Here is a 12,187-nt window from a genome sequence, read left to right on the forward strand (position 1 = left end):
ATATATATCTATGTCTATATTGATGGGTGTAATGAGCAATACAGTACATGGTGCCAATTCCATCAACACTCTCTGTATCACAGAAGCCGCGAATCAAAGCACCACATATTGACCGCACGGACATAAAAGGCCTCAGCCTCAAGGACTGCCTAAGAACACAACCTTCAGAGTGAATTCCGAGTATTCTAGGATCTGACAGCAAAGCGCTGTCTGATGATTACTGATGTGTGGCAGTAAAATGTTTAGTTTTTCTTGACCGGTATTGCTTGTAAAGTTAATGTCACAAACCGACAAACAACCAGAAGCTTGACAGTGGAGTATTCCTTTTGTTTTAGCCAGTGCATATCTATGCTTGTGCACACATGTGCACAAGATAAAAGGGAAGAGAAAAACCAAGCACTTTGTATTTCCTGAGTGAGAGCGCTCTTATCAAAAAACGAGTGCAAAAAGACCCCATTTTATGATTTATAACTCTAGCCAATGTTTAACAAGCAGTAACAATGCTGTATACTGCTGCGTTTTGCTATTGCCTCAGTTGCTTTGTAATTGGTCTATTTTACTCATGTTAAAATATGTCTGTATATTTTACTACTACATTAACTCATTCTTCTACTCCTGTTTGCTGGTGTGGAAAGTGCATTATTGAGAATAGGATATATCTTAAACTCATGGGTTTTTGTGTTTTTAGTGAAACTGTGTTTTTAATGTTTAATTGTGATATTCTTGTCTTACCAATTTGGAATCTTACGTAAAAGCGGAATTGCACAATGAATTTAAAAAAAGGGATTTATCATGAGTTTATGCCTTAATATCTGATTTCTCCCAGTGATCTTTAAACATTATGAAATATGAATTAAATGTTATTAAGAGTGGCAGGTTGTTACTGATATGCCATGATGTCTAATCCTGTCACATTAGAATACCAGACATTCAGTGGAGATCCCTTTTGATGGTCACTTAAATATAGTATAAACTTGGCCTTGGCAGGATAAAGGACCTTAAAGGGATAAAGGGCCGGGGACACATTTAAAAAAAATATTAAAAATAAATGAAAAAAGTTATGGAAAATTCATGGCCCCCTCACACATTAGTAGGACACTGCGTGTCGTGAGGGGGCCATGAATTTTCCATAACTTTTTTCATTTATTTTTAATATTTTTTTTAAATGTGTCCCCGGCCCGAAAGTGAAGTATCCCTTTAAGTGGAGATGATGTTGATGGTTTGCAGGGTTGGACTTTTATGTTTACCTATTAAAGTATGGTATGTTCCTACTCCAGTAGGTCCTCAGGTTAACTCGTTTTTAACAGGAAAATGGCAAACAGCTGGTTCCTTTCAAGTGGTTTAATCATCTTTCAAATACCAAGAGAATTGTGCCAGCATCCTAAGATAAGTTGTTTTTCTCATTATTTAAATGAGGACAAAAAATAAATCAAATATGTAGCATGTGGAAGAGGCAATGGTTTGTATAATATATTTTGAAATATCACATGCTTTACTACAGAGGACTTTGGTAAATTACATTCAATTCTGACATTGTGGACTCATTGCTCATCTCAATAAATGAATATTGAACCATTAGACTTACTGTTTAATCTTTTTTAATGAATGAACACAACACAATTCTATTAGATCCTGAAAAGCTTTTCAGTGTAGAATATACAAGTAACCAAAATACCTTTCTCAGCGATCATCAGAACTGCACAGCTGTTACAGCATCGCTTTCTAGAATGTACTATCACTGTCTGGTACCTATACATTCCTTGAGGATAATGCCCCTGTACCTACTGAGGTGATGAAATGGCCTGTCAGAACTACACAGCTGTTCCCAGAATGTATTTTTTACTTAATCAGCAATAACCTGCTAGCTATGTGAATATAGACAATTCCCCATTAACATGAGGTGGTCTGAGCTATTATAGCTATCCTTCTTCCTCCAAGAAAATTAAGAGGGGAGTACTTCACCTAGTTGTTTCATTACCTGCTGCATTTCAGCACAGTATTCTAAAGCAACAAGCCCCATAATGTTATAGTAATTAAAAAATCACACCCAGTGTGAAGTGGGCGGTGTCTTGCTAGCTAATCACAATACTGAATGGAGTCAACGGTGGTCATCACGGTGATGGAAGCTCACTTAAAAGAATAATGTGTTTTTTTTAATACCCTTTCCACCCACAATGTGTGATTCACTTAAAAAAAACATAAATGTGTTTTTTTAAATTGCATAGTCCTATTTATAGGGCTATGCACATGTGTCATGTTTCACTAGCCAATCACAGTCCTGAATAGACTGTGATTGGCCAATCACGGTGCAGGGTTAGGGGGGTACACTGGTGGCCAATCACAGCGCAGGATTGGGGGGTGCAAATATCCAAACCTCACATATAGGGGCGGTTTCACCGCCCAAAAATAGTTGACCATTTCCTGCAGGATCCCATCCATAGATATGTTGGAACTATTACACATATTTCAGCAGACATTACACAGTAAAAAAAAAGATTGCCTTTCAGTGAACTTTCTTGGCATCCGATACTGGGAGATCAGTCAGGTTTTCAAGGAGAATAAGCACATGGCTAAACATTCTGACCTTAGATAAACTGAACCTCTATGACAGGGCTGTCGGATTCATTATTTATCTTCCTCAATTTGCTGAATTAATCCTCAGTATTCTGTTGAGAAATGTTTGTTTGAGGATATTTTGCTTTACCACTCTCAAGAACATGAAGATATTTGTCATTTAGATTTCAAGTATGTCAATAAATCACTTCAGCAACAAACTTAAAATGCTACACTGACGCCACACATTTTATTTGTAGGAACATACCACTGTCAGCCAGGGAGGACGTGGAGTGCATGGAGTTGGACTATCATTAACGATACTTAGAGAGCTGTGTATTCTGCAATTTACGCTTCTATAGTACATTTCAGAGTAAAAACAAGTCTTTTTTGTTTTTGTTTATTAGTATCACAGGCAAAATTTGGTGAAAGTAAGCTGATCATTGAAAGTAAGGACAGGCAAAAAATAAAAAGCCTCAACAGGGTACTGGGTAGTTACATTTAACATGATAGAAAAATTGCATTATAGTCATTAACATAAATCACTGACACCTCATTTTCCCTTACACTTCTGTCATTACAACCCAATTAAAATGAAATATGTTTGTAAAAGCATGGGAACATAGTTATAAGCCAAAAAAAATACGTAATCATTTTGAGTGTGTATTTTTACAAGTCCATCTTAAATACTTTCTGTCAAACAAAACATAAGTGTGAATATATCAAGTACTAATCAATTTCAACCAATAATATGACATGCATCTGTTAATCAATCTCCCAATCTTGCACCTTATGAGTGAGTGAAAAATAAACCTTTTTTGATTCTCCCAACACAGAGCTATGATTCATTATGCTAGACACTAGAGGACAGTGCTGCCCTCTAGTGTCCCTCTGCCGCCCTAAATTAAAGAAACATGGCTACTGCACATTACAAAATATTCTCTTTTTTTTTTCTTTTGATATTTTTGGGGCCTTTTTCTGCCTTTCTCTAGACCAATTATTTGTTTACCAACATTGAGACTGGACGCACAGGTGATTGTTTCATGCAATCAATTCCCAACATATTGTTTTGGGGTGCGCTGGTTTCAGTACATTCAACCTCTTGTGTGTTGGCTAGTGAGGCGCGTCCTAGCGAGACATGACAGAATGGGTTTCATGCTGGTGTGACGTCGTCTGTTAAGGGGTCTATTGATAGGAAAGTAGGCTGACAGAATATGGGGAGAGAGATGGGGGGATGCCACGTAGCAAAGGTCGTCGGGATCGGGAGTCGAACCCGCGACACGCTGTCAAGCTGGATTGCCAGCGTATGTGGCATGCGCCTGGACCGCTAGGCCAGCGGACGCCCCTCAAATTGTTCTCTTTATAAAGTCAAACAGTGCACTAAAATAAGTTTCTGAAAAAATTGGGAGGCACTGCAGTAATAGAAACATGATTCAGCACTGCCTTGTTTTATATTATTTTACATCGTGGACAAAAATGACATCCAGGCAGGTCATGGTAGTCCGCAACACCCAAAATCAGTCCTCATAGCTGGATACAAGTTTATCTGCACACTGCACGGTTGAAAGCTCTAGTGTGGCTCTAGTGTGGTCTACCCTGCCCCCAACGCTGTGATGGGCTGGGACACGCCCAGGCTGCTACAGGCCACGATACAGAATTGAAATACTCTCAAAAATGTCATTTCATATCGTCTTTAAATGGCGTCGGTCAGGAAATATATGGCTGAGGTCTTATACCCAATAATCAGCTGCACACACAGAAACCTCCAGGGGCTCGATCTTCAAAGGAAATTGTTTGCATCCTACCCAGAAATAAGGGAAGACCGTCTCTGGGATGTTCTTGAAGGTGTATATGTGTGTGTCGTCAGCTGCGTCATAAAAAGCCACACGCCTCTTGTCGCTCTCCAGCTGCACTCTGATTCTCTGGGGGTTTCTCTTCAGGCTAAGTCTGGTTAAAGGCGAGGTACCTGCGAAATACATTTCGTGGTAAAAGTACACAGTAAAGTAGCCGTTCTTCAGCACCGAAGAGACTTTCTCTTTCCTCAGGACAGATTCTTTGGCCACGCCGAGGACCCAGGCAGTGTTTCCCCCAACTTCTACCTCCCACATCTGCTTTCCTGTGGTGAAGCTCTGGTGGCCCAGTACGCCTGTGTCCGGGTCAAATCTCTCAGGGTTGTCGGGAAGCCTTTGCTTGACATCGCTGTCACTGACACTGGTAAGATCATCTGAGAGCAAGAGCCAAGGGGCAGCCGTGTTGGGGTCCAGAGTCACCCGAGCTACAGATAACAGTGCAGTTCATTAGCTGTCTGTAATGAATTTAACAACGTAGCTGTCATTCTGGTTCATTCAAAGTGTTCTTTGTATCTTGTGAATTACTAATGCTCATGTTAGAATATGTTGCAACATTCATCCTTATGACCAGGGCAATAACAATTTTTTTTTAAATCTTAGTCCTATATTAAGCACTCACTGTATTTGACAAGTTTTTGCATCTTCTCCCACACAGTGAACTTGAGGGACCCCAGGTATTCGGCCACATCTATTAGGGCTTCTGGAATCATAACTGGGTCCTCCAGTGGACACTGAGCCCTAGAAAAAAGAAATTGAAATCTTAGCTTAACACAGCTGACATTGCAACATAAGAGAATGAGAGAAAGGACTAAAAGGCCACTCACCTTTGCAGTGTCTTCTTGCATTTCTGGAAGAGAAAACCAATTAAACATCATTGGGGAAAAAAATTACTGATACAATCTGACAATAAAGGTGCGCGCCAACTTACGCTAAGGACAGAGATGCCCTGCAAATCTATCTCCGCCTGCAAAGCTGTGATGGACTCAGACAGAGAGGTTATATTTCTGGTCATTTCACCAATGCTCTGTCTCACAGCCTGAATCTTCTCCTCCTCCTCTTTCTTCAGGTCACACACCTTGGCCTCTTCCTCGGCTTTAAGGAAACGGTAGAGTTCCTCAAACTCCTCTCGTGTCCGTCTCTCCACAAACTGCGCTTGGACCTGAAATGAAAACCTTTGTCACTACGGTCTGGAAATCATCGACGCGGTTGTATGACGTCTTGTGTGCTGCTCCACCACAAAAACAGCACCTGAATGTGTGCCTCAGTATCCTCATAGTTTTTCTTCATGTTCTCGAAAGCCTTCCTCTTCTCCTGCAAAGCCCAGAGTGCATGCTTCATTTCCTCCTGTGTAGACAATTGGGGGGTTGGGGATCATCAAGACACATGAGACACATTTTAGCATATTTTTTACTGTATGTTTACCTGACAACTGCCCACATAGTGACATAATCACGTCTTTTTTTTAACCCATTAAGACCTGAAGCCGATTCTACAAATGTCTTCTAAATCCCAACAGTATTCTGAAAAACGTATGTTTCTATATTAGTGGTTCTCAAACTTTTTCATGTCAAGGACCCCCAAAATGATATGTATTTGGCCGACCCCCATCTAAAAATATTTTGTTCCAAGGACCCCCAGAAGCAAAGATTTTAGTTTTTGTTTTTTTTTGCTTTAAAAGAATATATATATTCAAAGATTTGCACACATTTTCACGATTTTTCTAAAATAGCAGATATACAAGCTCATAGCGCGGCACCGAGTGCCTGCTATTTTTGAATAGCCAAAGTGTAAAATAATGCTTTTTAGCTCAAATCAAAAAATGACACAGATGCATTCCAGGTCTTAATTGGTTAAAACATCATCCGAAAACACCATCAGTTATCAGTCACATTATTCTGCAACGCGACGTGAAACCTCGATCTCTACCTTCACGTCGACGATGGCCTCCTCAAGTGGACAGCACTCGTGCTGTTTGTGCTTCCGGGAGGTGTGGCAGACGATGCAGATGGGCTCCTTGTCCAGCAGGCAAAATAGCTTGAATCTCTCCTGATGTAGAGGACATACCTCTCCTGGATCGCAGTAAAGCTCCGATCCGGGAGCTTCCAGTTCGCCATCCTGAATGTAGGCGTCGCATAAGTTCTTAAGGGTCAGACTGACCACGGGTTCGTCGACAGACTCGTTCCTGCAGAGGGGACAGTCGCGGCCGTGTCCCCGTGGAGACCAGTACTGCTGCAAGCAGGCTGTGCAGAAGCTGTGGCTGCACTTGAGGACCACCGGGTCTCTGAATATGTCGACACATATGGGGCAGGTGAGGTCCAGTTCTGGGAGCGAGAGTCTACCAGCCATTCTTCTTCACACACAGACACTGGAAACTGTTCGACTGAATAGGAAACTAGAATAAAAAGGACAGTGGCAAAGATGTGGGAAGTAAGACAAGCAACAGATAATATATAAATACATAATAAGCAGATCCATTTCACTACTAACACAGCTATACTTTCATAAAACTATTCCATAAGGCCTTCGAATTTTATGTACTTACACCACTAGGCCTAAAATGGCAGTCGTGTTTGAGCTTGTAGATCTGCTATTTTCAAATAGTCTAGGTATAAAATAGGGCTGAAGTGGTTCATGTATTTTTGTTGCCAGACCCAAGGGGTCGGTCTTACATGAGGCTTTGTATCTGTTTTCTCCATACATGGTATGTCACTTTGTCCCCCGGCCCCAGCCAAAAAAGTCTGTCCCCCTTTCGTCATAGAAGGGACATAGAAGGGACACACGTCATGCGAAGCCCGGCCATTCAGATTTCAACCACTAGGGGTCTGGCAGTACCAGGTCCCCTGGTTCTTGTTTATAATATACCAATTTGGTAACACTTGCTAGGCATACCATGTCTATAATGCATTATAAACATACTTATAATTACAATCTGCTTATAACACTGTATAATTATAGTTATAAGAACTCATAAATACTCATAATGCTTTATAACAATAATCATAACACATTAAAGCATTCTATAATGACTTATAAAGTCAAGTATAAATGCATTGTGATATGCATGTAACACTGTATAATTACAGTTAAAGGTAGGGTAAGTGATATTTTTTGGTAATTGTTTTTGTTTGTTAAAAAGGTCAAAGCACTATATTCTGATAGTAATCATTGCTACAGAGCGTTTGTTCGGTCACAGGGGTCTCTCCAGCTCTTTAGTAAACAGAATATAGTACATTTTCAGGTAGGTGACAAAATGTAAGCCAATCAGGAGAGAGCACTGAAAATGCATTTTCTGTTTAATAAAGAGCTGGAGAGACATGGAAGACTCCTTTTACTGAACAAGCACTCTATAGCAATGAGTACTATCAGAATATAGAGCTATTTAACACTTAAGTAAATCACTTACCCTACCTTTAAGTACTCATAATCACTGTTAAAATTCATTATACTGTCATTATAAGTCAGTGACTTATAATGACAGTATAATTCATTTTAACAGTGATTGCAATGCATTATAAGAGTGATTATAATGCATCATAACATGACTATAATGTCTTACAACTATGAACATTTACAAAGGATGCATAGAAAGAGTCATTATAAAATGGTTTATAATGTATTATGATTATTGTTATAAAGCATTATGAGTATTAATGAGTTCTTATAACTATAATTAAACAGTGTTATAAGCAGATTGTAATGCATTAAGTATGTTTATAATGCATTATACACATGGTATGCATAGCAATATCTGCAAAGTAACTAGTAACTTAAGTTTTAAAATAATTGCAGTGGAGTAAAAGTACAATATTTGCCTCTGAGATGTAGTGGAGAAGAAGTAAAAGTACTGAACATTGGAAATACTCCAGTAAAGTGTACTTAAGCACAGTAATTGAGTACATGTACTTAGTTACTTTCCACCACCGTTTCGTATCTGATCCGAAAGGGAAAGTCAGACTCGATCAAATAGATCTATGATCGTCTTGATCCAAGGCTAGCCAAGTCACAGCATTTCAAATTGGGGTGAATGAGTGGGTAACACTCACAGCGCGAGAACAGTTACATGAAAATAAAGTTGCATTCAGTAAACATTGTCTGAATGATCGTACCTGAAATGCAGCAACAACACAGCAACGACAGCTACACGCATAGAGTTATGATATATCTGGAGAGCGGACGGCCCCGACCCCAGCTATTCATTTCAATGAAAGTTGCTCACAAGCGCACGAAGCACCCAACAGTAGCTCTACTTCCTGGATTGGCTCCAATATTGGAGCCAACAGAGCAGGCGCAGTGGAGTTTCAAAATGTAGAAGCATGCGCAGTAGTGTTTTTAAATGCTGACATCCTGCAATCTCAGATTTGACCACCAGGCGACGGCAGCGTCACTGTTTTGCCACGGCTCTGGGGGCATCGAATGCTACGCGCAAGGTTTTTCACCCGACTTCCTGGTTCCTCCCACTTCCTACTGGAGCAGTGTTGCCAGGTTTTGTGAAAGAAACAAGCAACCATTTCTAGGAAAACAAGCCAAAAGAAGCAACTAGGCCACATGAGCACTTTAAACCTAATATGCATAGGCTATTTGAAAATAGCCCATCTACAAGCTCACAAGAACCACTAATAAACCACAGTAATAAAACAATGTGGAAACAAGCCTAAATAAGTAACTACACGTTAGAAACAAGCCCCAAAAAACGCAACCCGCTACCAATTTTGACAAGCAACTTTACAGAAAAAGAAGCTCAAAGTCGCTTATAAAGCCGACATGGCAACACTGTGCAGGAGTATTGAACTCTTCTGACGACCTCCATCAACAATATGCTTCACACACCTTCTAAAATGCAATGCCTCCATGTGAGTGAGTGAATAATGCTCTAGTCTGGTCTGTATTCTACTACTGCAGTGGTCCGTCTAGTCTTCAAACAGGGGACCCGTGGCCCCCAGGGGGTCCTCAGAGTTACTACAGGTGGGCCGCCAAGTTTTTGGCTAATAGGATGTTTTGTTTTGTCTTGTTTAAAATCCATCTATGGTTTGGTTATAGCCATGGATACACGACGGTCGTATGTCACGACCGTCATGGATGAACCTAAACCTGGTGTTTGCACTTTCTCCATTTACGACCCGTACATCTACCTAAACGTTCAGCTTTCAAATATAAAGTGCTTACCCCATGGCCACGGATGTTACAATTTCGTACGGGCCCTCAGAAATACCTGAATGTTCCGTATTGTTCAATAAAAAACATTTAAATCGGTGAGCTGTGGCCATTTTCTCATAGTTATCATGTATCAGAGTGCAGTACACCTCCAAACCGATAGGGTCGCGTAGTTGAAAGCATAAGGAAATACGGAGAAAATGGCCACCAATCGGATTAAAATGCTTTTTTATTGTAGAATACGGAAGATACGGGTACTTCTCAGGGCCCGTACATAATCGTAACATCCGTAGCCATGGGGTAAGTGCTTGTAATCTGATTTTTTATGAAGATAAACAAAAAGTGAGAACTACCTGTATGTTGAAGTTCATGCATGACAGTCATGTTTCAGGGCTAGGATATGTACATCTTAATGCCATTACTGAATTGTTTGGCATTTCTCAACTCCCTTTGCCTAAATCTCAAGCAGACCTAACCTGATAGCCTTTGTAACACTGTTGGCAAGATGTCTAATATGAAATGTAAATCACCATGAACACCGCCGGCCATCCCATACATTAGGTTAAAGAGATCTTTAATAATTTACAGCTTGAGAAAATTAGATATGCACTGGCTCTTATAGGAAATTCAATAAGATATATGGGATCCCTTCCTTGCTTGTACAGAGATAATTATTTTCCCAGTTATTTCCGAATAAGACTTTTATTTCTTGTTTATGTTCGTTTGCCTTGTTGATTTTCCTGTCCTTTTATGGTCCCTTCAATGTGAAGGCATGTTTGTTTTTCCTTTTCATACACACTACACACACACACATATATATATATATATATATATATATATATATATATATATATATATATATATATATATATGGCACGTTCCATGAATGTGGAGATATTGTAAAGTTATTGTGCAAAAACACGAATGAACAAAGTTTCCATCTATCCATCTATGTCATATAAATCCAAAGTATAAATATCATAGTTTTGCAATGAACATAAGTCATACACATAGGCTGTCCATTGAAGAATATAGGCCTAAGCATGATATTAATCCCATATGAAATCATTTTCCTTATGAAACAAACAATAAATAAATACACACACACACACACACACACACACACACACACACACACACACACACACACACACACACACACACACGTCATTACACACCTACACATACAAATTAGAATACTGACTGACTGTTCATAGTTTCTTAAATGGTGCCGCTTCTGCCCTGACAAGTTTACACTGTCATCTAGTAGCGACTGGGTGTACAATATTAAAAATGTTAAATGTATTTTTATATATTTATGAATGCTCTGTTGTTGAATCAAGGCAAAGTTCAATGTATTTATTTTTTACTACAAAATGCTAGAATCTAAACAATGATTAGATATTTCCAATTGTCATTTGGCATCAATTTTGGCATCAAAGTAAGCAGAATTATGTAGTTGATTATCTATCTCTGCAAAGCCGACAAGCCGGGAGGTAAAGATTATGTTTTTGCTCATGTCCATGTGTGACTGTGTGTCTGTAACTTGAAAGAGAAAGAAGCAAGCACTCATCAGACGAGTAGTTCGAAGTACATGTGTATCGGGTGCACGGTTCAGGCAGAAACAGTTTCTTAGAAAGGAATACCAGCACTCACTTTCATCTGAGTCTCGGATCTTGTTTATTTAAGGGCTTATCGCCCCCAGGTAGCAGCAGCTCATAAACAAGTATAAGTATAAGTGACACAGATTTTTGTATGCTTCATATTACACACTGAGGAAGGCCTGTGGGCTGAATCGTCCGGGTTATGAGCTGCTGCTGGGAGCTATAATACCTTAAATAAACAAGATCCTGTTCCAGATGAAAGTGAGTGCTGGTATTCCTTTCTAAGAAAATGTGTGTCTGTAGACACTAAGCTAATCTCGGACACTGCTGGAACAATTGACATGCAACTCTGCATGTGTAATGCGGTGCCTGGGATTCGAACCGGGGCAGGAAGGGACACTAGTATTGATATTTATCAATCACAATGTAAATGATAGTTGTTTGGTTGCATTTTTACATTATATTATGTATTTCATGTAAGTTTTATTAATAGTTACAGTATTATTGCTATAGCAAACACCCAACTCCTACATGTTTTGCAATATCATGTTTTATTATGCAATGTTCTTAGCTGCCTGCCATATACATTTTATTTATATTTTAGGCATTTAGTTGAGGCTGTTATCAAGAGCACTTTACAATAAGTGGAATGGATTGAATGGAGAATTGTTCCATGACATGTAAAATGTTTGCATTTATCGTTGTACATACACCACTCAGTGCTATCATCCTCTTATTCTAGGCATTTTCTGCAGAAACTGCATTTGTCTCGACGGACCACTGGGTTTCAGAAGAGTTGTCAACCTCTAGAGAAGGTGAGGTGTTTCTCTTGCACATGAACACCATTTCATATGTACAAGAAGTTAGCAGAGAGTGCAAACATGTGTAAGACATGCATGCAAATTAGCTATTTTGTCCAAAAGGTAATAAAATAAAATATTTGAAAAATAGTAAAAAATAGTAAAAAAGTAATGTAAAGTATACATGATGTGAACATGCATCATTTTCAGACTTAGTCGCAATTGTAGA

The 12,187-nt window shown here is 39.4% G+C and overlaps 2 protein-coding genes across 3 annotated transcripts in view; one reads left to right on the top strand and one right to left on the bottom strand.

Annotated features, from left to right (window-relative positions):
• Nucleotides 1-2,778: 2,778 nt before the first annotated feature.
• LOC308079781 (E3 ubiquitin-protein ligase TRIM35-like) lies at nt 2,779-8,675 on the bottom strand. Of its 2 annotated transcripts, XM_080421375.1 has the most exons (7): nt 8,510-8,671; nt 6,330-6,795; nt 5,652-5,747; nt 5,332-5,562; nt 5,228-5,250; nt 5,023-5,141; nt 2,785-4,828 (listed from the first exon to the last, which is right to left on the bottom strand). In XM_080421375.1, exons 2-7 carry the CDS (start codon nt 6,747-6,749, stop codon nt 4,284-4,286), a joined length of 1,434 nt encoding a protein of 477 aa, XP_080277501.1. In that variant the 5' UTR covers nt 6,750-6,795; nt 8,510-8,671; the 3' UTR covers nt 2,785-4,283. The 2 variants fall into 2 exon arrangements, with proteins under 2 accessions (XP_080277502.1, XP_080277501.1); XM_080421376.1 differs by lacking the exon at nt 5,228-5,250 and having other exon boundaries at nt 2,779-4,828; nt 5,309-5,562; nt 8,510-8,675.
• Nucleotides 8,676-9,272: 597 nt separating this feature from the next.
• ptn (pleiotrophin) overlaps nt 9,273-12,187 on the top strand; it is an 84,733-nt gene continuing 81,818 nt past the window's right edge. The window contains exons 1-2 of the mRNA XM_080421456.1: nt 9,273-9,365; nt 11,914-11,973. The gene's annotated coding sequence lies outside the window, so the exon portion shown is untranslated. The remainder of the gene's footprint in view (nt 9,366-11,913; nt 11,974-12,187) is intronic.

Source organism: Gymnoscopelus braueri (assembly GCF_963280865.1).
Source record: "Gymnoscopelus braueri genome assembly, chromosome: 23".
Lineage (NCBI taxonomy): Eukaryota > Metazoa > Chordata > Actinopteri > Myctophiformes > Myctophidae > Gymnoscopelus > Gymnoscopelus braueri.